This window comes from Pecten maximus, chromosome 1, assembly GCF_902652985.1.
Source record: "Pecten maximus chromosome 1, xPecMax1.1, whole genome shotgun sequence".
Taxonomy (NCBI): domain Eukaryota; kingdom Metazoa; phylum Mollusca; class Bivalvia; order Pectinida; family Pectinidae; genus Pecten; species Pecten maximus.
This window is the reverse complement of record NC_047015.1, coordinates 38,463,739-38,490,302: the sequence shown is the minus strand read 5'-3', so window position 1 is coordinate 38,490,302 and position 26,564 is coordinate 38,463,739. Positions and strand designations below refer to the sequence as shown.

Below are 26,564 nucleotides of genomic sequence, written 5' to 3'. Positions count from 1 at the left end.
TTTAAAATGGCAAAGACATGTTTATTGTAGAACAGTTAATTACATTGTTTTTTGTAGAAATTACACCAATACAAAATCCAAAAGTTTTACATCCACATAAGAAGTGATATGACTGGATAGTTACCATTAGAGAGGATAGTTTGTATGAGAGGAATAAAATGTAAAAGTCAGGTTTTTTAGACTAAAATTTCAACATACTAGTACATTGTATTATCAGGATCAGATTTATTGTATTGTATATATGTTACATGTACTGATGAGCTGTAAAGCTTAAAGTCAATAAAATGAATTGAATTGAAAGCTTCGCTATTTTATGACAAAGCACTTGTCTCTATAATCTTCATCTAAATAAAAGCTCTCCAAAGTTTATTTAGGACCTTCAAGCTGCATTATCATCGTATAAAATTCACATGCAAAACTATACTTTGGATCCTTCTAATCACTTAATACCGTAAATCTTTTCATTTTACTCATTCCTGTGTCTAAATCCAACAAGTCTGTCATATTTCTCATTTTGAAAAGAATGGAAACTGTTAATCAAGATGCATTAAATTGTCATTTCAAATATATAACAAATACATATTTTAAAAAACAACACTAGAAATCTTAAAACATAAAGATAAGTTACAGTTTAAATTTTTTTTCTTGAAAAAAAAATGTTGTTACCTTCTTAATATACTTTAGTCATATAAAAATCATCATAAAATAATTATGCTGATGAGATTTTGAAAAGTAACCTCAATATTTCAGAAAACATTCTGGTGTGCATTGAACAAGAGGTATTTAGAATCAGCTACATACGTCGGTCACTTCTTATTTCCTAAAGGGTTTCCCGTTATATTTATGTAAAATGTATATAGCAGCCAACAATTGAAAAACACAAATTGTGACAGATACATGTGATCAACTGTATGGTTACCATCAAGCCATGGTAACCATCAAGTCATGGTAACCATCAAGCCATGGTAACCATCAAGTCATGGTAACCATCAAGTCATGGTAACCATCAAGTCATGGTTACCATCAAGCCATGGTAACCATCAAGCCATGGTTACCATCAAGCGCCATGGTTACCATCAAGCCATTGTTACCATCAAGCCATGGGATAAAGTTAGACATACAAATGACAACTTTACATTAGCAGTATAAAGTTACACAGTCCACTGGCAGTCAATCACAGGATATTAGAAATGTATCAAAAGAGGAGTTTAACTTTTTACTATTTTCGAGAATAGAAAACATTTGTAAACAAGAGTCCTATGGGCCTGAAGTGGAGTTCTGACACACCAATACTGAGAGTAGGTTTTGTTGTTGTGACCCGACTTTGAAATTATCAGATAACATAGTGATATTTCTGATACTTCTTGAATACATGTCTGTATGTGAATTTTTAATGATTAAAGATAAAAGGATGTCCCGGCATACACATCTGAAAACAATACTACCAGTTAATCATACATGTATATTGCCACATGTTTTAAATAACTACTGGCATTCGATTAAGTTTTTCAGCAAAACAGACTCTTGAATGTAACAGGTAAACTTCCATATATTTGTAATAGTGATTGAAGTGGGACAACACATACATACACATACTTATCTCCAATTTACATGAAAACAGAAGACATGACATTGTTTGACAAATTCATTTATAAAAAATTTCAATGATCTTGAAGATTTATGATCAGTGTAATTAAAATCAGACCCTAATTTAATACAGTATCAAGCATGTAGTACTGGGTAAAAATCAAAATCTAGTTTTAATCTATTTCATTAAATGTGGCAGTAATTCAAGTTTTCTTTTCATGTGAATTATCAAATAACTGACAATTTAATAACTTAAACAAGTAAAACATCTTCATATCTTACACAGAAATTTATAAAACATACATAGTTCTCCTACACAATTAAATACAGTGATGTATAAAAACAATAACCGGTTCTTCTTAATTACTCACAGCCTTCAAACAATTATAAGCAGAGAAACAAGCTTAAGGGGTCAATTGGGCCCATGTCGTTAACTTGGGCTTGATTGTTAAAAGCATATTAATTAAAGCAAATTTGTCATCAGGGACACTCTTCAAGGGCTGAACCTCAACCTGTGTGGGTAGGGACATTTAAAAAACTTAAAACAACTAAAAAAAATTGTAATATAACAAATATGATGTATAGATAGTTTTTGAACTTATTGACGTGGCACTTTTCATGATTCCTTGTGTGAACATCAACATGAATATAAATTATACCCAGGAACACTACAATGGTAAGTAATTTCATTTTATACTGAAATGATGTTTTCAGTTCTGAAGACATTTTTTTTTATATTAAACACATCTTTTGTTTATTTCTTTCAGAAAACATATCAGTAAACTTTCAGTCATATCAACATGTATTTCAAAAATCATTGATGTCCATAATGTTTTTTTTGTGTCTGAGTGTCAATGTCCTTGTTTTGGAGCAGGACTCACAATTTTTACCCTGAATTAAAAACAAAATAATTATCAATTATAAAATTATAAACTAAAGTTTTCTTCATAATATTAAAAATAAAATTTGCCCAAGAGAAAAAGTTTTTAAAATAAACTTAAAGCTGAAAAAGACAAGTTAAAAGGTATAAATTTTTGTCTGGAGGAAGTCTATTATACACATCTTTCAGCTTGAAAAGTTGAATGTAATATATATATATACCTTATATATCATACTAAATACCCCGGGTAATTGAAATCTTCACAATGGAAATTCCAAGAAATAGTAAAATAAGTCCTTTCTTTTTATTATGCATATCATGTTAACTCTACAGCCATTGTGCTATAATAAAAGATCAGAGTATGACATTTCAGTAAACTGAGGACCTAACTACACTGGTACATAACCCAATACCCCACAATTTCAGTATACTGAGTAGCTATACTAACTTCACTGGTACATAACCCAATACACCACAATTTCAGTATACTGAGTAGCTATACTAACTACACTGGTACATAACCCAATACACCACAATTACCCTGAGTTCTATTTCTGGTACATGATTATCTTTACTTCCTGTAGATGACTGTAAAGAAATAAAACTCTTGTAGAAAAAATAAACATATCTAAGTAAAAACAAATAAATAAATGACGTGAATTTGCCAATAAATGTTGTTGGATTTGAAAGGTTTTTGTGTCTGATAATGTACAGAAAATCTTTTTAGACAAATGAACAAGTATTACTAAGGCAATGAGAAAAGGTTCAGATATATAATTTTGAATCCAACTTGTAAAAGTAAGTAAGTCATTTACACTGACAAACAGTGTTAATACTTAAATTGTAAGAGAGACAACAGTGCAAACTAGTTTTTTTCTTCTTCAAATACTGTCAAGGGGAACTACACTAAACTGCTAATTCAACATTCATTTCTTGAAGTATACAAAAGAGAAAGACACTGTGCTATAATTTTAGTGCAGTCTAAAATTTAGACAGAAAAAAAAACTTACACTTCATCCTGCATCAATTAAACTACTCTAGTATCTACAAGTTTAACAACAATTGGACCTAAACTGTAGCAGTCTGTACAGAAACTATCAAGAGACTTACTCAAGGAGATTAAATTGGGACAAAATATCAAATACCAATTACATTAATATGCCTGCAGATGATGCATATTACATCACAGGTAATTCATTTACTTCTTAAGGGGCATCTAAACAGCAAATCCAGTCAAAGCAGTGATATTCTACAAGGCTATAAATTCCTCCTATGGTGTAATTAACAGAAGTAACATGATGAACGTTTAGTATGTATTATGTCAAACCGTGGGACTTGCTGTTGATATGTAATTTGTTAAGCTGTTTGTAAGTATTAACAAAACCTACGAAAAATGCATGTTTCAGAGGGACATAATTAGCTCATTTGTATCACATATATTACTCGCGAGTGTTTAAAGCACAAAAAAGGAGCATTGGATTTGACTTTATAATATGTATAAACACTAATTTTATTTTGACCTTGAAATGCATTATTATTGGCAGTCGTGAATAATATCACACAAATATGGCATATAAGGAGGTATTTCAATCAGGTCAATTCATGGTCAGTAACTTGCTCAATATTTCAATTATTTGTATATAAGCTTACATAAAACCTTTACCAGTAAACTGAAAATAAGTACATTACAGCCAATTTGTTTTATAAAAGCATCAAGTCTGTAGCAACAGAAGTTTGGAAAATTATGATTGTATTCCATTTTTAAATGCAATAAGATAAAAAAAAAGAAAAAGAAAATTTAAGAATAATGAAATATTGTTCTCAACATAAGCTCAACAAAACGTGAGTTTAAAATTAACATAAAACTATCATTTGTATCATACCACTGTCACTTGTCACCGTGTTTTTATTTCTATACAGACAGGTTATTACCTAATTTGCTTTCTGCATGTAAAATACCTTACTTTACCTATGTATTTGCTGTGCAGGTGAATTTTATTTCACTATGGTAGACATGCATAATTTTCATGGCCAACTTACAACCAAATGTCAGGAAAAATTTAAGCATTTCATAATAATACAGTGCTATGTATATACTTCTTACACAGTTAATCTATTTTTAAGTCATAATACATCTAATAAAAAGACAATCATGACAAAGTAATTAAATCATTGGGAATCCATCCATAATTTCCATGTTACGCCATATGAAACTGGTATACACATCATGTCAGCTGTATAGTTTTATGTCTAAAACCCTATTTGCTGTCTTACACCTGCACAAACTTTAGAAGCAAATTAGGAAAGTTGACAATAAGACTTTGTCAATAAACACAACTAGGAATTAAGAAAACACTTGGATATTATTATGACATATTTTTATGGACATGTATGAATGTTATCTGCCACTTCCCTTTTTGTAGAATGTTATCTGCCACTCCCCTTTTTGTAGACAACTGTCCAACTATAGTTTTACAATCCAAACAATCCTATTTTTTTCAAAGAAATTTGATGGTTAATCAAAAAAGTGACAGCTATAGCAACTTTTAAAAATCTTTTACCCTGATTTCAATAAATTACTTATTACTATGGTGTTAAGAGTTTAATTTGAAATCATTAACAAGACATGACTGAGTGTTATCAGTTAGTGAAACCCTGTGTACCTTTCACATGAGTCATATCAAATCATAAATATACATAGTCTACATAATTAACCAAACAAACCATTTTGGACAGAAAAAAAAATCTTATTTTTTCGTGACACAGGAACATACACATGAAAGTGTGCCAACTTAATAGGCAGGAAGTGTTGTTTAACTATTCTCTCAAATAAAAAGCATGATACCATGCAGTTACTCTACGTGCCTCATTTTTTGTGTACAAAATTTCATAACATTCAAATATATACATGTACCCAGGTAAACACCTAACCCTTAATGTGAAACACTGCAAAACATTATATATAAAAGATAACTGTAGTTGCAGCCAGGCATGGCTTCTGTAGTAATGGACAATTTGTTTCCATCTGGAAACCAAGCTGCTAATCTGTGCCCCTCATTTTCTTTTTCTGTTACAATCAATCAAAATGATTGGGTCAGATAAATGAAAAAGTGAAAAAGAGATTATACAGGTTTGTTTTAGATGAAGAAGGATAGGAGAAATTGGTTGTCTCTTTATTGTTAATTAAGGTAATAATCAGTAAACCAGTGAACTGAAATTGTACAGGTATTAACAATTTAACGACTTGATAGGTTTGGTTTGGTTTATTTTGTTTAACGTCCTACTAACAGCCAGGGTCATTTAAGGATGTGCCAGGTTTTGGAGGTGGAGGAAAGCAGGATTACCTGGACCATGGACCTATGGTCAGTACCAGGTAACTGCCCGTCATGGGTTTCAAACTTGCAACCGAGAGGTGGAGGGCTGCGATAAAGTGTCGGGACACCTTAACCACTCATCGATCAGGTCTATCTGATACCTGATACTGTTTTTTGTTTTCACTATCTATATCTTATTTAACTTACCCGAGACCAAATCTGAATAAATCTGTCTCATAACCATAGTCTAAGTATGATTTCAGTTGGATGATAACAGAAATTGACAAAATTTTAAATATAGTAGGGATTTCAACCAATTTATCAATAAGAGCACTGCGGGAGGGGAACAATATACGCCCGTCGAATGCCACATATTGTTAATGCGGTGAACAATATACGCCTGTCGAATGCCACATATTGTTAATGCGGTGAACAATATACCCCCGTCGAATGCCACATATTGTTAATGCGGTGAACAATATACGCCTGTCGAATGCCACATATTGTTAATGCGGTGAACAATATACCCCCGTCAAATGCCACATATTGTTATATACTATCTTGTATTCAAATATAATTTGCATCACCTTAAGAGTGGCTATCTGGCATGCTATGAATTTCACGTTTCACTTTCCTACTAATTAAGTCAATATCTAATTCTAAGCTTTAGGAAAACAAGTACTCAAGTCTTCAACATCAGAAATCGACTGCAATAATACTTGGAAACATAGTTGAATCAGAATTTCTTTGGGGAAATATAACTTTATATCATGACTCTAATGCATTCTAAGTTTCAAAGATATTGGTTGAAAACTATAGGAGGATATTGCTTGACAAAGATAGATTTAAGCCAGACAGATAGACAATGCCATACCATAATGCTCCCTTCATTTTTGACGGGTTCATAAAAGGGTCAAGAATATCTCAAAATTCATTTATTAGAGCTGGATGTTTACCCAATCATTTTTTAATGTAAGTTACCATGGAGACAATACTAATAGGCGTACCGGTATATAACTTTACTGTTACTGGCCCTGTGAATTGATTCAATCACTAATCATTGCCAGGCTTAACATACAAACTCACTCTGTGATACACAAGTATATATAGAATAATAAAACAAACACTGCATTCACAATAACGCACCTAAAATAACACACACCAATCAAAATAATTGATAAACTATTAAATATATTAGGACAGGAATGTTTTTACATTCCATATATAAATAACAATATATTAGTATTATAGAAAACTTATTAAAAATTAGTATTATAGAAAACTTATTAAAAATTACCTGTACATTCATAATCACTTCAATAATGTTAACAAAACTTAATTCATTTTACAACAAAACAATTCTATCAACATGTATTAATCGTGCTTATTGGCCCGGATGGAAATGAGCAGGGGTTCTTATTGTGGGAGGAAACAGATCGAAGAACCTGGGGGTCTGGTCTGAAAGGTGATCCGATCCCCTTTTAAAGTCAGGGAATCAAATTCCGGTCAAGGTGAAAAGTAAGTGTGTTACCACTCTGCCACCCAACCATTAAAACAATTCTTAAAATACAGCAGTCCTATAGGTTTCAACAAAAGCTCTCCATTTTCTTAAATAAACACTTACAGATTTCATCAACCACTGGTTATGTGTTAACCTTTCAACCAAAGTTGGGCCCAGATAACCAAAGTTGTTCCTAGATAATACAAAGTTGTTACAAAGTTGTTCCTAGATAACCAAAGTTGGGCCTAGATAACCAAAGTTGTCCCTAGATAACCAAAGTTGGGCCTAGATAACCAAAGTGGGGCCTAGATAACCAAAGTTGGGCCTAGATAACCAAAGTTGGGCCTAGATAACCAATGTTGTCCCTAGATAACCAAAGTTGTCCCTAGATAACCAAAGTTGGGCCTAGATAACCAAAGTTGTCCCTAGATAACCAAAGTTGGGCCTAGATAACCAAAGTTGGGCCTAGATAACCAAAGTTGGGCCTAGATAACCAAAATTGGGCCTAGATAACCAAAGTTGTCCCTAGATAACCGAAATTGGGCCTAGATAACCAAAGTTGGGCCTAGATAACCAAAGTTGGGCCTAGATAACCAATGTTGGGCCTACATAACCAAAGTTGTCCCTAGATAACCAAAGTTGTCCCTAGATAACCAAAATTGGGCCTAGATAACCAAAGTTGTCCCTAGATAACCAAAGTGGGGCCTACATAACCAAAGTTGGGCCTAGATAACCAAAGTTGTCCCTAGATAACCAAAGTTGGGCCTACATAACCAAAGTTGGGCCTAGATAACCAAAGTTGGGCCTAGATAACCAAAGTTGGGCCTAGATAACCAAAGTTGGGCCTAGATAACCAAAGTTGGGCCTAGATAACCAAAGTTGGGCCTAGATAACCAAAGTTGGGCCTAGATAACCAATGTTGGGCCTACATAACCAAAGTTGGGCCTAGATAACCAAAGTTGGGCCTAGATAACCAAAGTTGGGCCTAGATAACCAATGTTGTCCCTAGATAACCAAAGTTGGGCCTAGATAACCAAAGTTGTCCCTAGATAACCAAAGTGGGGCCTAGATAACCAAAGTGGGGCCTACATAACCAAAGTTGTCCCTAGATAACCAAAGTTGTCCCTAGATAACCAAAATTGGGCCTAGATAACCAATGTTGTCCCTAGATAACCAAAGTTGTCCCTAGATAACCAAAGTTGTCCCTAGATAACCAAAATTGGGCCTAGATAACCAAAGTTGTCCCTAGATAACCAAAGTTGGGCCTAGATAACCAAAGTTGTCCCTAGATAACCAAAGTTTGGCCTAGATAACCAAAGTTGGGCCTAGATAACCAATGTTGGGCCTACATAACCAAAGTTGTCCCTAGATAACCAAAGTTGTCCCTAGATAACCAAAATTGGGCCTAGATAACCAAAGTTGTCCCTAGATAACCAAAGTGGGGCCTACATAACCAAAGTTGGGCCTAGATAACCAAAGTTGGGCCTAGATAACCAAAATTGGGCCTAGATAACCAATGTTGTCCCTAGATAACCAAAGTTGTCCCTAGATAACCAAAGTTGTCCCTAGATAACCAAGTTGGGCCTAGATAACCAAAGTTGTCCCTAGATAACCAAAGTTTGGCCTAGATAACCAAAGTTGGGCCTAGATAACCAATGTTGGGCCTACATAACCAAAGTTGTCCCTAGATAACCAAAATTGGGCCTAGATAACCAAAGTTGTCCCTAGATAACCAAAGTGGGGCCTACATAACCAAAGTTGAGCCTAGATAACCAAAGTGGGGCCTAGATAACCAAAGTGGGGCCTAGATAACCAAAGTTGGGCCTAGATAACCAAAGTTGGGCCCTAGATAACCAAAGTTGGGCCTAGATAACCAAAGTTGGGCCTAGATAACCAAAGTTGGGCCTAGATAACCAATGTTGTCCCTAGATAACCAAAGTTGGGCCTAGATAACCAAAGTTGTCCCTAGATAACCAAAATTGGGCCTAGATAACCAATGTTAGGCCTACATAACCAAACAAATTTAGTACACAAATTGCTAAAATAAGGTTACAACTAAAATGTTCACATTACACTCGTCACAATGAATTTGGTATTAAAATCAATTTTTGAATCTGAAATACCTATACATATTAATTGGTCATTGTGTTCATGTAACATTTTTCTTTGTCATAGTTAATAGTACACATTTAAAATTTTCTAGATATATAAGAGAAGAATAAAAAATAAAACAAAAATAAAGAAGCAGCCATTTTAAAGGAACTACACTTTTCCAGGTTAGTATGGCTTTAAAATAACATGCCATATCTGCTCTATATAGGGAATATGCAAAGTAAATAAAGTACATACTCTCCAAACCAACATCTTAGTACCTACTGAAGGTATAGAATATGAAAAGAAATAATCTTTATGAAGCTCTGGCGGGAAATGTAGAAACATGGTTAGTAATTTAGACAAATTAAAGAGAAAAAGAAGCTTTCAATAAAAATTGAATTGTTAACTATTGGTACTGAATACTATAATAGCACCCACATCACCATGTAAATCAATTGATAATATGGACCATATTACAAGGGAAAAATCATCCTGAATTTCACTTTAGTCTTCCCATTTACTTGTCCATGCTTAGTTCCATCACTGGCCATATGAAATACTGTGTATTACATCTAATGAATCTCTTGGATAAGTAACAGTATCAATTAGGCAGTCTTTACCAAAACTGCCTTTCTCAATTCTATACAATCCAATCATCACTCGTATCTTTTGTATAAGAACATTTGTATAGTTCCGATACACAACATCATATTTCCGGATATATGTTTCTAGCAGTTGTCATGGTTATAGTGGTACTACGAAGGTAGAATGATTTTAAGTATATATGACTAAATCCAAAGTGAGGTTACCTTTGTTAAATCAAGTATACAGGAAAATAAAGAACACTTTCCAAACAAAATTATTAAACAAGAACTGGTCAAATCCCTCTCTCTCTATATATACATGAAGCCATATTGTAATATATATGTCAGGAATCATAAATCCAAAGTCTTCAGTCACACTCATTATGTTTCTAACCTGGATAACTATTGTGACTGAAGACAATGGATTTATGATTCCTGACTTTAAATTTGCTTGACTGATTTCTAATCAAATCTCTGACCCAATATTTTCAAGTTTCAGTAGCAATTGGACATACTTCAATGAAACACGACACACTATTTGTGTCATATTGGTCATGTGACAGATTCTAGAATTTTTATGTAAGCACAGTGATAACTCAACTCAATAAATGATACATCCAGGCCCTATTCTCAGGAATGTTCCTTATTTTAAGTTGTTCTAATGGAAAAAGCATTGCTGCCGATAAAGAAATATTTCAAACTTCAGAAATTTTCCTTCTTACGGAAGATAAAGAAATAATCTTAACTTCAGAAATTTTCTTTCTAATGAAAGACAAGAAATAATCTTAACTTCAGAAATTTTCTTTCTAATGAAAGACAAGAAATATTCTTAACTCAGAAATGTTCTTTCTTATGGAAAAACTTAAATTAAGGAATGGTGGAGAAACTAGGTTCTGTTTAAGGAATGTTCTGACCAGTTCATATACAAAAGAGTAAATATGTCTGCTTGTAGCTGCTGTCAGAATAAGTTTTTGCCTGAATGCTGTCTCGGAGAAAATGTATTATATAATACATCATAAAATATATATTATCAAAAAATAATGGCAAAACTGCAGTTTGGTACACTACACAATGCACAATTCACACCTTTGCAAAGATTGTCAACAGCTATGTGGACCACAATATACACTTTTAAAGTCAATCAAAAATTTGTACTAAAAAATTTTGCTAAAAATTTCAGAAGATAAAAATTTCACATTTGTCTTAGTCTAAGATATATGACTAGAACAGGTCGACATCCTTAACAGCACATACAAATATATAATACTGTTCTCGTCAGGAACTTGTGTCCAGGCCCAACAACTCCTTCAATGTCTCGTTCATTGAGAATGACACAGCATACATGGGCACACCTCTCATATAGTTTATGCTCATTCCTCTGTACAGTCCACGAAATACACCATCTTCTTTGTACACCATAAAGAGTATCTGGTACCACCTCCTGTCAACACAAATACAAACTCATTCTTTATATTACTCTAATACCAAGCTTTCAACGACACTAAGACTGTGATTCTGTGAATATGAATAGAAAAGCTATAATTCTGAGGATGTCAGCGGGGGGTGTAACAGTAATGATATGACCTAAAGTGAAATGTCACTAATTAATTTGCAAAAACTGACAATTTCAGAAATGTATGGAAATATTACAATTCATTGTGAATCATAACAAATAATAAGCAAGTTTAATATTTCTGAAGTAATACCAGGTTAGTTGATAGAAATCTATACATATTTTTAAAATATGACAAAACAACTGCAAACTACTTCTTGTTCCTTATTATTTACGGGGCCCCATGAGGCTGCCTTCAAGTCAATCCAAACGCATTGAACCATGTGGCTTAAAAAATAGGCCATGTCAAAGGTCAGTGTGTCAACCAATCAAAACGCATTTAGAAATGAGTCCACCTGTTGTATAAAATGAATGTTATTCAAGTTATGATTATTTCATGCCTTGGTAGTTGAATAACACCGACCTATTGTGGAAGAAATATAATTACACAATGTCAACATGGCAACACCAGTGCTGGAGTGATTCAAAACATCCCCCCACACTCATTCTTGTAATAGACCTACTAAAAGTAGGAATTACTGTAACCTTTGCACAAAGACAAAAAAAAAGTACTGTTGTACAATAATAACCAATGTGTTGAATTACCAAAAGTACTGTACAACAATTACCTAAAGTACTGTACAATAATTACCTAAAGTACTGTACAATAATTACCAATCTATTGAATTTCCTAAAGTACTGTACAATAATTACCAATCTGTTGAATTACCTAAAGTAGTGTACAATAATTACCAATCTATTGAATTACCTAAAGTACTGTACAACAATTACCTAAAGTACTGTACAATAATTACCAATCTATTGAATTACCTAAAGTACTGTACAACAATTACCAAAAGTACTGTACAACAATTACCAATCTGTTGAATTTCCTAAAGTACTGTACAATATATAATACCAATCTGTTATTACCATTCTGTTTACATACAAAGGGAAATAATTCTGAAAATGACACTAAAACTACCAAACAAAGAAACATGAAAAGATTAAGATCTTTAAACTTGTTATGAAAATGCATTTCTTCCTAATCAAATATAAACAACGAAATACAACCCCTTCATGGTTCCAATGAATCTACTTTTTTGTTTTGTTTTTTGTTGATATTTTTTTTATTTAACAAATAGTTTACCTCCTGTATTTGTGGGACTCTGGGAGCATTTTTGACAATTGGACTCTCCTCCTAACCACATCAAGAGGGTACCTATACAAATCAAATGTGTGAAGTATTGAATTAAACATTTATAAACCACCTTTTAAAGGTTATGTAGATATACAACAGTTTTATGTGTTACAGTGGAGTTGGGATTTCAAGTAGAATGTGAATCCCAACATTCTTAAATTCAATACATTGTCTTTATGACATAGAAACACAAATGATGAATGTAGATATTTTTATTCCTTCTCTGTCAAAAAATTCAGAAAAAAACTGCTTATAACAAGTATGTCATGATAGGTTATTTCATTATGTTGGATCACACAAGATTTCAGAGGTTCAGATTTGACAGGTTCACTGTAAGTAGAATTAAATCTTCTCTAATATTTTTTTATTTTTTTTTATTTATGAGGTAAGTATTTTAACAATTTGTGACATCTGCTAGAAAGATTTGTTTATGACACGAAATTTTATCACAACTTTATTTCATTCAATTAAACTTTCTTTTTTAAATTGTGCGTTGTACTTACGCCAACGTTTGTCCCATTGCTCCAGCAAACCCACCACATAATATTTTGGCTGAGGTGATAAGCACAAGGGTGTCTGGATTGTTGGTGTTAGAGCGAGCTAAGTGGTGAGGAAAATGCTTCAAACATAATTCCTTTAATGTCTCAAAACTGTAGAAAGATATTCCTGAAACATATCCAAAAAGTCCATACAATCAAAATAATCTGGTATCATTTCACCAGACACTAAAGAAAACAATTTGTTTGACAGAAAAATGTGTATTACTAGGTAGGTAGAAATCATATACAGCAATTAAATTATTTGTTGTGTGGAAATTATTTTGATTATCTTGAAATCTAGCAACATTTTTCTTTTTCAAACTTGTCTGACTGATTTGGGCTATGACACACATTTTATGAAATTTTGCAATTTAAACGTGTTCATTGCCATAGTCAGCTGATACACTTACTTTTACCTATAAAACCATTTGTCATGTTGGTATGGGTCTTTGTACTTTATACATGTATATTAACTGCAGTGAGACATCTTATACGCTAATTTAAACCTAATACAAGCACTTTTGTAGTTTGTTTTTTATTTATCATCATCTTCACATACCAGCATAGGGCACCATGCCAAGTAATGTGGGTACCATGCCTCGGTACAGAGCTGGGACCCCGCCCTCATGGAACGTTATGGAGCGGAAAGCATCCACCAAACCAGTGTAGATATGCTCCCCCGACACCTGGAATGCTAGTCTGGCCCGCACAACGTCTAGTGGATATGTAAACAGTACTGCCGTTAGGCCTGGAACAGAGGTACAATTGGCCTGTATACCGAGTATCAATATTCTTTGTAATGGGCTAGAGACAATCTATTACCTAATCTGAGGGTAAACCATAACATACATATCAGTATAACAGGGTTTTTCAACTAAAATATTATTAACTTAAAATTGATTCAGAAATTCTGTGAATTAAGCAATAAAAATGGTGAGGAAGTATTTTCGTAATGCTTATATAAGAGTGTAAAATTTAATGATTTTTACAAGACAAAAATTTAGCTGGTAGGGTACAGTTGATAATATTTGTAGGGTTTTTAATTACCCCATATTTGGGCTCATGGAATATTGCACACAAGCAAAGCGTGCCAAACATAAATAGTGCTTGGTAGTGTTAGGGAGGGTTTGATTGTAAATGTCAGTGGGCACACCTTGTGTTTCACATAAAGAGATATAAAGTAAGATATTGCACTCTTTTATTGTACATCCGTTTGTTTGTCAAAATCTGTGTAATTCAACAGGATAACTTCATACTTATCACAATCAATATAACCTATACAAATTGCCATACCTGCCAGTGAACCAGATGTCAGTCTAATTAGATGGACATGACCATCGCCATGTAGATGTCTCAATCCCTGTTGCAAAGATAAATAGATAACATGTACTGTAAATGTGGAAAACACGAGAGGGTAACTTATGCTAGATACAGGAAGGCCATTTGGCAGTGAAAACTTCCCAGACACAAATTATTTTGTGATCTGTACTTGGTTTATGGTATTTATGTAACTGGTGAAAAAGAAATATTCATAGAAATATTAATAACCACCTTGCCTATATAGTTTACCTATTAAAATCGCGAAATTAAACCCTAACGGAAATACCCATGTTTTCAGCATCTAATTTCTTATCATTATTTTTTCCAATGGTGATCACCATTGAGAGAGATGGGGAGAAAAAAGAATGCTGTATGAGACTTTAAATTTCCGTAGTGTTATTTCCACAATGTCATAAGATGTTAATATCTGTACAACGTAGATTTTACAGACACCAGATCAGGGAGGGCCCGTTATATGCTCTGTACATACTGATTGACTGCCAAAAACTGGAATATCAACTGTTGAGTAATCAAGTCATGGATAACAGTGATAAATGAATGTAGAATTGGGTAGAAACAGAAGAAAAGTGCAAACAAAAATGCATCTATTAACATAGCAACAAAAAATAGTTACTCTAGTAAATCATGAAAATTTGCCAAATGATGGGTATATGTATATTGAAGCTTTAAGCAGAACTTAATTGCTGAATATATTACCTTCTTGAAGAGATCAAATGAAGTGAATTGGATTGCAGCATATGGAAACACCCTGAGCATATGTACTCCATTTCCTTTATACAAGCTGAAAAAACCTTCTTTGTTCTTGACTTGTCGTAATGATGAAATCACACCTAAAACACATACATTGTTTCATCATATACAAAACTATCTATTTTAATTTAAAGTTATTTAAGAATGTAGCTGTATTCTCTTTAGAGTTATAATCATGAAAGTCTGAGCAAGAAAGACAAATTAAATGATGCAATTATAATCATGTGTCAGCACATTAACATTGAAACTTATTTTGGGGGTTTCGCAACAGTTAACAAATTTTCAATAATAATTAATTATTTGATTAATTAATCCTATTAAGGTTAACATTGATATATTTATCAAATAGTCAGTGTGGAATTTGAATGCTCTTCAACTCAGAACTTTATCCAAATTCTGTAAGCAGGCTCCTCAGACTACTTGTTTAAAGAAACCATAGTGTAGCTGAGGAACACAAAATGATTTAACCTATTCTTGTATGCATAAAAAATTTGATGATATAAATTAGTTTGATTACTCTACTCAGACAAAAGTAATTGTTTGCTTCAGCATAAACAAACAGAAAACAAAAGGAATTGTTACCTAAATGTTTGTAATGGTGGTTATGAGCTTGCAGCAGAATTTTAATTCTGTCAAGAGGAGCAACCACAGTTTTAGCACAGCAACCAGCAGCACCTGAAATAACACAGAAATATTCTAGGTTTAAAATCACATTTACTTTAAAATATCATAATAATGACTGCAGTCGATTCATTTTAGTTTTGGAGACATGTAATGTTTTTAAATTCTATGGAATTCTCAATTGAGGTCACTTGTGTATGCAAAGTTCAATAGCCTACCACATGGGAATTGCATGATATCATTATGATTAATATGGATACAGAAGCTTTTGAGTCTGTATCCATTGCAATTCATAATAAATCATAACTGTAATAATCAACTAGTGTGAATTTATTTCAGCTAAACATTAAATTGTTAAGTAATCTGATGTCCTATACATATACACTATATTTGACTAAAGTAAGTACATTGATACATTTGCAAACAAGCCTTAATATCCAATATAAATCAGACAGACAAGGAGTAAGAAGACCCCATTGATCCTGAGTGCAAGTTTGACTTTTCAGTATGCCTGTATGGTAAGCCTCCCGCTCTCTTGCATAATGGTAGTTCAATTAGTAAAATGGACGCAAGAATAAACACGGAAATTCAAGAAAGTTTATATGACCGATTGTTAAATATATAACATACCTCCAGCAAAAAGTTTCTTCGTCAAATGATTGAGAGAGTGGGACTGTATAGCATCGGACATGCTTACACCGTTTCCAGCAAGTTGTCAATGCTGGTGATCAATGCCAATCTGAAGGTTTCTTCGTAAATTTTGGATTTCCTTGGAACTGGAACTGAAACAAATTATGTCAAATCCCTACCCATGTTAATGCTAATTATTTTTGTTCTATGGTGTTTAGCTGTACTTTAGCATAAGATTATCCTTGAAAGTGTTTGACAGGCATGTTCACGTTTTTGACAGCAAGTTCACAAAATGAAAGTTACATTATGGCGGAAGTTAACAGTAATATATTGACTGTATTTTCGTAAATTTGTTTTCATTTGACAAAAATAAGAAAAAAAATGAATTCCAACACATGTAGCATTTTAATTGTTTAAATCTATTTCGAACATAAGTATATGAATTGAACAAATTGCATGGAAGATGTATAAAAATGTATCAGAAATAATCCGAAACTAAAAGGTAATACGACTTTTTCAAAATGGCGGACATCGAAGCACGAAGAGAAGCAAGAAGTAGAAAGATATTGCAGAACCGCGAAAAACGCATGAATATATTGTACGGGCTTAAAGACACCGAAGGTGTGCTGAAACTTTTGTTTTCTTATATGATGAACATGTCCATTTGGTATATTTTCATATATTATTATTTAAGATAGATAAAGGCCTGGAAGGTTGGTTGATTTTATCTAAATTTAGCATACGGTATTGGCTATTACATTGTATACAGATATATAGAATATACAGTACAGTGCGTTCATTTTACAACACCCAGGAACATAAAATAAGGATACAAACGACTGCTGCATATTAGTCGCTAACTAATGTATTTATGACGCAACCAGCAAAGACACTTGCGCCTATAGCTACATTATTCAGAATTCTCTTGTGATTTTTCATTTCTAGATAGTAACATGCCAGGTTCCCCATATATGTTCCATGTCACGGTTGATTTGATACTGAATGGTATGGAAAACCAGTACAGCTTGTGAAATGGCTTGGTCATTGTACATGTAAATGCTTCATGTTAGCCCGTGTTTCCTCTGGCCCTGATATCATATACACTTTGTACATGTATGTCTGGTGTAGGACGCTACTCCAACAATGTTAGAGGATAACATGGCGAGATGTGACAGGTGCCGTGTAACCTCTAACTTCCCAAGATGGATTTACACTGCACAGATTGCATCAGAATTTTAATGATGTCAAGTAGCTTATTTACGTTGAGTGTTTAACAATGTCATGCTATTGCCTGTTTTCATGAATCCATCATTTAATCCACTAAAATAGCACTCAAAGACACACAATCACTATATTATTTACATTTCCAGGCTTCATTCCGGTAACAACTCGGATTGAAAATGGCAGCGCGGTAAATACAAAAATGAAATATAAAGCAAAAAACAAACCAAAAGCTATAACCTTTGTACTTTATATATGTGTTCCACTTGGTACACACATTCTGTATTTTTTACAACCAACTTGTTTTGTGTCAAGTATTATGAATTTGGTGTGAAATAGTGATTGGACTGTATAAATGGGATATATATATAATACCTAAACTGTAATTACACCACCAAGTTTAGACTTATGAATAGAGGATATCTAAGTGTCTTCAGTAATACCAAATATATTTCACTCGTGTGGCTAATATTTTGATATTTTTCACTCGTGAGCAGCACGAGTGAAAAATATCAAAATATTAGCCACACGAGTGAAATATATTTGGTATTACTGAAGACACTGTTAGATATTCTGTTTATTACATTTTTTATCAACGAAAAACCTACCCCCGGCCCGTATATGCTAACTAGGCCTACAGCGATCATTTGTAAGTAAAAAATATAGCTCCCCCTGTCCAGGTGCTGAGATATATGTCGGGCTCTCTGATTGGTCAATTATTTTGGTATTTTCTAATCATTAATTTGATTGGTCAAATCAGCAAAAGTGATATTTTTCACTAGTGAAAAATATCACTTTTATAGATTGAATAATTTTTGATATTTCACTGGTAAAAATGTAATAAATACCGATATTATCTTCTCTTTCTTTCCACCCTGATTTTAGGGCAGAACTTGCACAGTGTCAAATAGGGTTCGGTTGCTGAAGGTCAGTTGGCATCAGAACCAAAAAATAGCCAGAGACCTTTAGCTAGCTGAAGTAGTGTAGGGCAAGAACGCACTACTACACGAAAATGTGGAACTCTCCAACACTGTTTGGTGTCGCTAAGATTTGGTGCAAACACAATTAAATCGGGTGTGACATAACACCTGCCTTATATATATGGATAAACTGTTGACCTGCCAGATAGTTTACCGCTTATAATTTGTAAATAATGTATTCTTGTATTAAATACTGTAAACGTACTTATTTTAGCGGTAGTTTAATTTTAGCACTTTTCGCGCTCTTTGTGGAACGCTAATTCATGTACAGCGCTAAAATTTTGAATTTAAATTACGTATAACGGTAGTCAATGCAAGCCGGCGGCCATCATTTGTCGATACCACTACTAGCTAGAATATTCCATTGGTATCAAACAGGGGGAATATATCCAACACAGGTAATACCTGATATGCCCTATTGAAGTCGTAGAACAGCCCAATAGCTGGATAGAATGTTTGTTTAGACTAATCACAAAAAAATACTCTCTGTAAACTCAACTTTTATTACCAACACCTCTGATAAAGTTGCCGATGGCGGTGGGGAATTGACAGCCAACACTAACCATCTTTTCAACATGGTGAAATTCAGAATACTGAAATCGGCTTTGGGAAGATAATAAATAACATAACAACTACAACTCACATGTAATTTTAATGAAAACAGTTCACTAGTGACTTATCTGTAGAACACGGGTCGTCTATTCATACATCTATCAGTGGTCGCATGTTTAGTCGATGTCTAATTTTAGAACACGGGTCGTCTGTCAGTGCCTAATTTTAGAACTGAAATATTTTCCGGATTTTTTTTAGCGTAGTCGGGACGACTGCGCTAATTCCCGTCCACGCTAATAAATCATATTTTACAATTTTCCGTGTTTGCGCTAAAATTTGACTGCGCTAAAATAAGTACTTTTACAGTATAACAGGTTTTGGGGAAAAAATAAACTTATATAGTTTTCTTGATTTAAACTATTTGTAGGAAGAAAAACAAAATAGATGATATTTGGTCTTTTTGGTCCATTGTGCTCCGATTCGGTGATTAGTTGAACCGTCACTTACTAAATGGCAGGTCAACAGTGTTTTGAAGACAGTGTTGCATGGTAAATGTGCACAAATACAGTATACCAGTAAGTCAAACTTTAATTATCAAGGAATCAAGTTATGGTTTGAAGATAAGGTTTTCCTCAAGGTTTATTACTTATATATACATTGTTTGTACATCAATTTTCTGTTGATTTTTTAGGTGATGATTTGACATCAAAAACAGCCAGTGCCGTAAATAATTTTAAAGTTCAAGAACCAGCACCAGCACAGCAGGAAATTCACGCAAACAATGATGTAACACCTGCAGTCACTAAAGAAAAGAAAAATGATGATGCTGATATATTAGATCTATCCAATAATAAGACCAGAGACCCGGACATAGAAACTGTTATCCTTGGTAACACTGTAAATATTGGAGCTGGAGAAAATACTTCCACACCATGCATTCAGACCCCTGACAGACTTCATTCTTCACAATCGGATACAGACAATTTACGTCACAGAGCTACAAGGAACACAGTTAAGATTCAGCAATCATCGATACCATCAGACAGTAAAAAATCTAGTAAAGTGCCATCATCTGTTGAAGACTCCCAACTAAAGTCCACTTCAGAGCGATCTCCACAGCACCAGCTTAATCTCCTTAGGCTGGCCGGCTGTGTTTTTGTTGCAATTCTGTCCAGAGTTGTGCTGCAATTGGGGATAGGTCTCTTTTATTTTCAGGTAAAATTTGATGCTGTTCCATATTAATTACTTACAAATTAAAAGATGGAGTGTTTTATACAGTGTAATATACAATTACTGCCTCTTTTTGTTTTCCTGTGGTCAATATCGAGAAAATTATCATTAAAAAGCATAGTATTTTTTGCAACAAAGTAAATAGTGACTGATAGATTTTTCATGACAATCGTTTCATTATTTCCTGACAATATCATATTCTCTCAAAGTGAAAAACCTACTTTGCTTTCCTTTTCAGACAATCATCCTACCATTTGCAGTACTACAGGGAGCATTGTATTACTACAAGATGACATTTGTCAAGGTAAAACTCTAAGCTTTCCCCTTAATTGATTTATAATTCAGTTTCATATTATATTTGTGGTTTCATTATGTCAACCTGTAAAACAAATTTCAGCATTGATTTTTAGCTTGCCTGGACAAGTAAAGGGGAGCTTTAATTTTGCTATAATCCATCCATAGACAGCTAGGTTAAACTTATATAACAGTGTTAATACTAATACTAATCAAAATGCTGCCTAGGTATTTGACATGCGTGTTCCTTGTGACTAGGCCTTTACTTTGGTACTACATTTGCAGACCTGCTGACCATGACCTTTTACATGTTTTTTTTAAAAAAGAATACCAAATTTCAACCCTCTCACAGGTGGCAATTCTTGTTTAGTTGTGATCCCTGGAATATTTATTTCAATTTTAACAGCAGTATATACATCTGACTACTGTTTGGTAATGATAAATGTATTCTTCTATCATCTGTCGTTATATGAAGGAGAAATATTGAGATACATTTTTGTTAACATGTAGGTTATATAACAAAGAGAATTTAGGTATGATTGTATGTAATTAACTTAATAATTTTAACAACAGTTTTAAAAGACTTTAGAAAGAGCTCTACAAGGGTACATTTACGTAGCTAATGCTAGTCTGAATTGCTTGCTACGTTGAATCATTCAGACTAAAATTGAAAAGTATGTAATTGTGTTTATCTGTTTCCAGGATATGCCCTACAAAGGAACAGCAATGTCTAGTGCCTTGATGTTGTGTGGTTTAAAACCGGAGGTGATCGCCACCTATAATAAAATCATGGGCAACGTAGCAGGAATATATGAGGACTTCTCTGTCTACCTGTTTGCATTCTTCTGCAGCAATATGCTCATTACACAAGAGGGATCATAGTGTTGTGTTTGTTTTGTTATAGAGATATTTATATAATATATTGACTAGCATAATAAGCTAAATGAAGAAAAAAAAGATGTGGAAAGTCAAGGTGTTACTAGTCAACTACAAAGGAATGTGTGAACCTGTGGAATCCAGAGTTATTTCTCTTGACATATCAATTTAGTGTTGTGATTCCTTCGAGTCGAACAAGTCTGGTTTGTCTACTTTTTAATTGTAATATTTCATAATACTGTACACTAGTAAATGTCATGCAGGTCATGAAAGTCTTTCCAATTGCTTGACAAAAACTCAATTTGATGGAGATCAAAGGGTCAGTCAATCCAATATGGAACTTATTTTGGGTGTACATAGATTACAGTGTAAAACATGTGAATTTGTTGGTTCTTGAACAATATGTAATAGGTGTACCTTATAGCTAAGGTGTTTGGTAAAAAACTGTTTTTACTGTTTTGAATACTTGTAGGTACTTAATATTTTAGTATCTCTATAAATTTACGCATATGGATCGATATTATATGTATTTTATCATGACATGGGACCATAAGCCCAAGAAAAATTTGCTAATGCTTGCTTTTTCGCTATATGCAGTTGAACACAGTTAAAAATATAAGCTATCTAACACGTTTTGCATTCAGCAATGATTGTGCACTTCCAGGAACCATAGTATCCACTTTACTGCATATCTTACACTGGGTAAATTGAAAAGTGTTGTGTCATGAAAATAAATCATTGAATAACATTCAGATTCATACTAAGTAAAAGTGTACAGATTGAGATGTACTTGTTAATCTAAAACAGCTGCGATATGAAAAATCCTATAAAAATTTTCTGTATTAGATAAAAAAATTTCTGTATGCTCCTGTCATTTAATAACACAGCCCTTTCCTGTGATCATTATATTAAACTGATTGAAAGTCAAATAGCTCAAAATGTAAAAGAAACTTGATATATCTGAAAATTTTAATAAGGTCCCCTGTAATTGCCAAACAAATGGATTTTTTACAGAAAACCACTCAGTTCACTCCATTTTCTGTTGGATAAATACCCTACCAAGAGCATTTTATTGAAGAATTGTCAATTTTGTTCTGGTTGTGACATTATGTTTTGTGTTTACCAGAGGATCATGGTTGTATAGTTGTACAGCAAGTAACCTGCCAAAAATTATAAAACTTATTGTACTGCTGCTCTATACACATACAGTGTACCTAGCTGAGCCTGGAAAGTTGTGACCGTTATCCAAGGAACTTGGTGACAGTGTACCTAGCCGAGCCTGGAAACTTGTGACTGTTATCCAAGGAGCTCGGTGAAAATTCCCAACCCACACGCCATAATCTGTTATTATGAATATCTAATATGAGGTCAGTGTGTCAGGAATGTGCCTAGTTCTTCCCTATCAGAGTTACTTCCCTTCATTTCACTTTGTCAAGTGATAGCTCGACAGCCAATGCAATGAGGGCAGATAATGCAATTCATGTGTATATTATAAATCATCTTACATCTACAATGTACTAGATAACAGGAAATGGTATAGATCCTTCATAACAGAAAAAGATTCCACAATTTGATAAATTTTCTTTTTGTTTATATAGTTATCAAATGACAAAAGTGAAATTCACCATTTTAATGCTTCAGAATTATTCGAATCTGATGCAGGAACACCAGAGCGATCCCACAGCAGCAGTATATCAATCCAATAATACCTGTATGTATGTATGTAGGTAATGTAGAAATACATGTACATGACATTTTTTGTCAAAATATGTACATGTTTCTGTATTTGCATGCTGTTTTATATTATAGAAATAAAATCTAATAAATATTTTGATTTAGTATAAAAAAACATCTGGTTGTATTATTTGTACCTGTACTCACAAAAGAAAAGAATTGGATTTGTTACATCAGATCAATCAAATTGATATACTGGTACATAGTGTGGTATTAATTGCAGTTATTAAACAAATACTTTTAATATGTATACATGAAGAACTAGTATGGCTGCCTTGAAATACGGAGTTTTATTGATCCTCTTGTTTTAAAAGTTATATACATCTTCCTATTCACATTCTATATAGTCATATGTTATGTTGTTCGAGGCAATATCAATATGTAATTTGTTTTGCTGGAGTGTATACAATCAAATGTAATCCGTAAATGGTATGCATATTATAAAAGGCTGTTCATGTCACATGTGAGATAACGCATTATATTTGTTCTTGCCATGATACGCATTCAATGATTAAAGCAAAATTCCCAAAAGTGGATGTGTCACCTGCGCAGTAAGTTGGGTGGTCATGAAGAAATAGATATATTTTTCACTACAAGAAATCATTTTAAAAGTAAGCAAGATCAGCATCACTCAAATATGCTCGAAATTCAGCAATACAGAGCAGGATCTTTCGGTAAAACAGCACCTCAAAAAAGTTAAACTTGATCAGCCCAAGAGAACTGGATTTATTGCATGGAAACTGATTTTTCTATTTATAGTTTCAGTGACCTTGACCCTTGGGCCAGTAAAAATACAATCCCATCCAAGCACTTGTAGTAAGGAAAAACTGGATGGAAATTTGGTTTGATGGGCCGAAAGGAACTGATCACAAGGAAATGAATTTTCTGTATTTAGTAACAGTGACATATACGACCTTGACCTTCAGACCTGAAAGGCAATCCCAAGGAAGCACTTTCAGTAAGGAATACCTGCATGAAGTTTGGGTTTTATCAGTCCAAGGAAACCGAGTTATCTCATGGGGAAAATTTTCTATTTTTAGTTACAATGACCTTGACCTGTGACCTTCAGATCTAAGAAGAAATCCCAAGCGAGCACTTTTGATGAGGAAGATCTGCATTATGTTGAGTTATCAAGGGAACTTGAGTTATCGCATGGAAATATCTGTGTGGACAATGACGACATCAACAGTGCCTCTGATATAGTGATACCTATATGCCACCTGCTGGCAACACAAAAAAATAATGTGATAAAGAGCTTTATAAGTTTAAAGTTGTAGCTATTCTTTTAACACATTACAAGAGGCCCAACGGGCCTTAACGGTCACCTGAGATTTGAAATATTTCAGTTAATGTAATTGACCCTTTTTGGCCCCACCCATCAGTCCTTGGGGTCAGTCAGGGCCAACATGTGCATATTAAGCTGACATCCCTTGCTGATAATTTTAAGAAAGTTAAAATGAATTCCAATAGACATAAAACAAATGATTGTCAAAAATATGAATTCCCTATATAAACTATTGCAAAGTTTACTCTCTCCCAAGGGGCAAATGTGAAACCGCAGGGTCATGAAATTCACAATTTAAGTAAAACACCATAAAACCATTCCTTCTATGAAAAGTGTTTGATTCTATCTTATAAAGGTATTGAGAATAAGATTTTGAAATTTCAGTCAATTTGACCCTTTTAGCCCCGCCCATCAGCCCCTGAGGTCAGTCAGGGCCAACATATGCGTACTATCAAACTGTTATCAAACGCTGATAATGTTAACCAGGTTTGAATAAATTCCAATACAAATCTAATAAATAATAGCCAAAAATGTGATTTCCCTATATAAACTAAAGTAAAGTTTACTCCCTCCCCAGGGGCAAAACACGAGACCCCAGTGTCATTAAATTCACAATTTTGGTAAACCACCATAAGACCCTTCCATCTATGGAGAGTTTTTGATTCTACCAAATATGAGAGTAGAGAAGAAGATTTTTTAAATTTCAGTCAATGTGACACTTTTTAGCCCCGCTCATCAGCCCCTGGGGGTCAGTCAGGGCCAACATATGCGTACTATCAAACTGTTATCCAACACTGATAATATTAACCAGGTTAGAATAAATTCCAATACAAATCCAATAAATAATAGTCAAAAATGTGATTTCTCTATATAAACTATAGTAAAGTTTACCCCCTCCCCAGGGGCAAACGTGAGACCCCAGGGTCATGCAATTCACAATTTTTGGTAAAGCACCACAAGACCCTTTCATCTATAAAGAGTTTGTGACTCCACCATATCTGAGAGTAGAGAAGATTTTTGAAGTTAAAGTCAATTTGACCCTTTTTGGCCCCACCCCTCAGGCCCCTGGGGGGTGGGGACCATATAATTCACAATTTTGGTTGACCTTCAGCCATAGTAACTTTCTGCCAAATTTCATTGAATTTTGTTCAGTGGTTTTGGAGAAGAAGTCGAAAATGTAAAAAGTTTACGGACGCACGACGGAAGACGACGGACAAAAGGCGATTAGAATAGGTCACTTCGTCTCAGGTGACCTAAAAATGTCTAAAATAACAGACCAAATAAATTTGTACATTCAATGACATTACAGCATGGCCGACAATGCCAGATTTCTGGAGGGAATCAAAACGACAGTAGATTACTGTTATTGTGTTGGCAATGGGTGTGTAGCTAACACCAGAGAGACACTACACATGAGGTGACACTATTTTTTTATTTTATAGAGATTCATAAGTATATATCTTATACCATTTTTATGTCCTTTAGGTATGATATTATGGGTCCTGCATTCGAATACACAATGGCACTTCCTGCACTGTCCAAATATGGCTTTGTATTGACTATTCCAGGAAAAGCAATAACAAAGGATCCTTTTTTTTTTACTAAAACTTTGAAGATACATGTAGTTTACAGAGAATACCATCATTTGCCAGTTATACAAATTCTGTCCTCAACCTTGCCATGGCCACCGACCCAGATTGATGAACACTTAACGTGTAATGTAAGTTGGACCTATGAATACACAGCAGCTATACTTGTCATTTTCCATTTACTGCATTATTGACTGATGTTTTGGATT

The 26,564-nt window shown here is 33.8% G+C and overlaps 2 protein-coding genes across 2 annotated transcripts; one reads left to right on the top strand and one right to left on the bottom strand.

Annotated features, from left to right (window-relative positions):
- On the bottom strand, positions 1-16,882 carry LOC117332968 (graves disease carrier protein-like). Its single transcript, XM_033892062.1, has 8 exons — positions 16,595-16,882; positions 15,926-16,018; positions 15,290-15,423; positions 14,546-14,612; positions 13,812-14,000; positions 13,217-13,379; positions 12,663-12,734; positions 1-11,401 (listed from the first exon to the last, which is right to left on the bottom strand). Exons 1-8 carry the CDS (start codon positions 16,653-16,655, stop codon positions 11,236-11,238), a joined length of 945 nt encoding a protein of 314 aa, XP_033747953.1. The 5' UTR covers positions 16,656-16,882; the 3' UTR covers positions 1-11,235.
- A 225-nt stretch (positions 16,883-17,107) lies between these two features.
- On the top strand, positions 17,108-23,508 carry LOC117332957. The gene is made up of 4 exons (XM_033892050.1): positions 17,108-17,215; positions 20,039-20,562; positions 20,816-20,881; positions 21,574-23,508. The coding sequence occupies exons 1-4, from the start codon at positions 17,116-17,118 to the stop codon at positions 21,751-21,753; spliced, it is 870 nt and encodes a 289-aa protein (XP_033747941.1). The 5' UTR covers positions 17,108-17,115; the 3' UTR covers positions 21,754-23,508.
- The last annotated feature ends 3,056 nt before the right edge of the window (positions 23,509-26,564 follow it).

What these genes read in the sequence shown, in the direction of transcription:
- LOC117332968 (XM_033892062.1), bottom strand. Translation starts at nt 16,655, where the DNA reads ATGTCCGATGCTATACAGTCCCACTCTCTCAATCATTTGACGAAGAAA. An exon ending in CATTTGATCTCTTCAAGAAG is followed by an intron (nt 14,613 to 15,289) that starts GTAATATATTCA and finishes TCTTTGCAACAG; the next exon opens with GGATTGAGACATCTACATGG. An exon ending in GAGTCCCACAAATACAGGAG is followed by an intron (nt 11,402 to 12,662) that starts GTAAACTATTTG and finishes TTGTGTTGACAG; the next exon opens with GAGGTGGTACCAGATACTCT.
- LOC117332957 (XM_033892050.1), top strand. Translation starts at nt 17,116, where the DNA reads ATGGCGGACATCGAAGCACGAAGAGAAGCAAGAAGTAGAAAGATATTG. An exon ending in CGGGCTTAAAGACACCGAAG is followed by an intron (nt 17,216 to 20,038) that starts GTGTGCTGAAAC and finishes TTGATTTTTTAG; the next exon opens with GTGATGATTTGACATCAAAA. An exon ending in TAGGTCTCTTTTATTTTCAG is followed by an intron (nt 20,563 to 20,815) that starts GTAAAATTTGAT and finishes TTTCCTTTTCAG; the next exon opens with ACAATCATCCTACCATTTGC.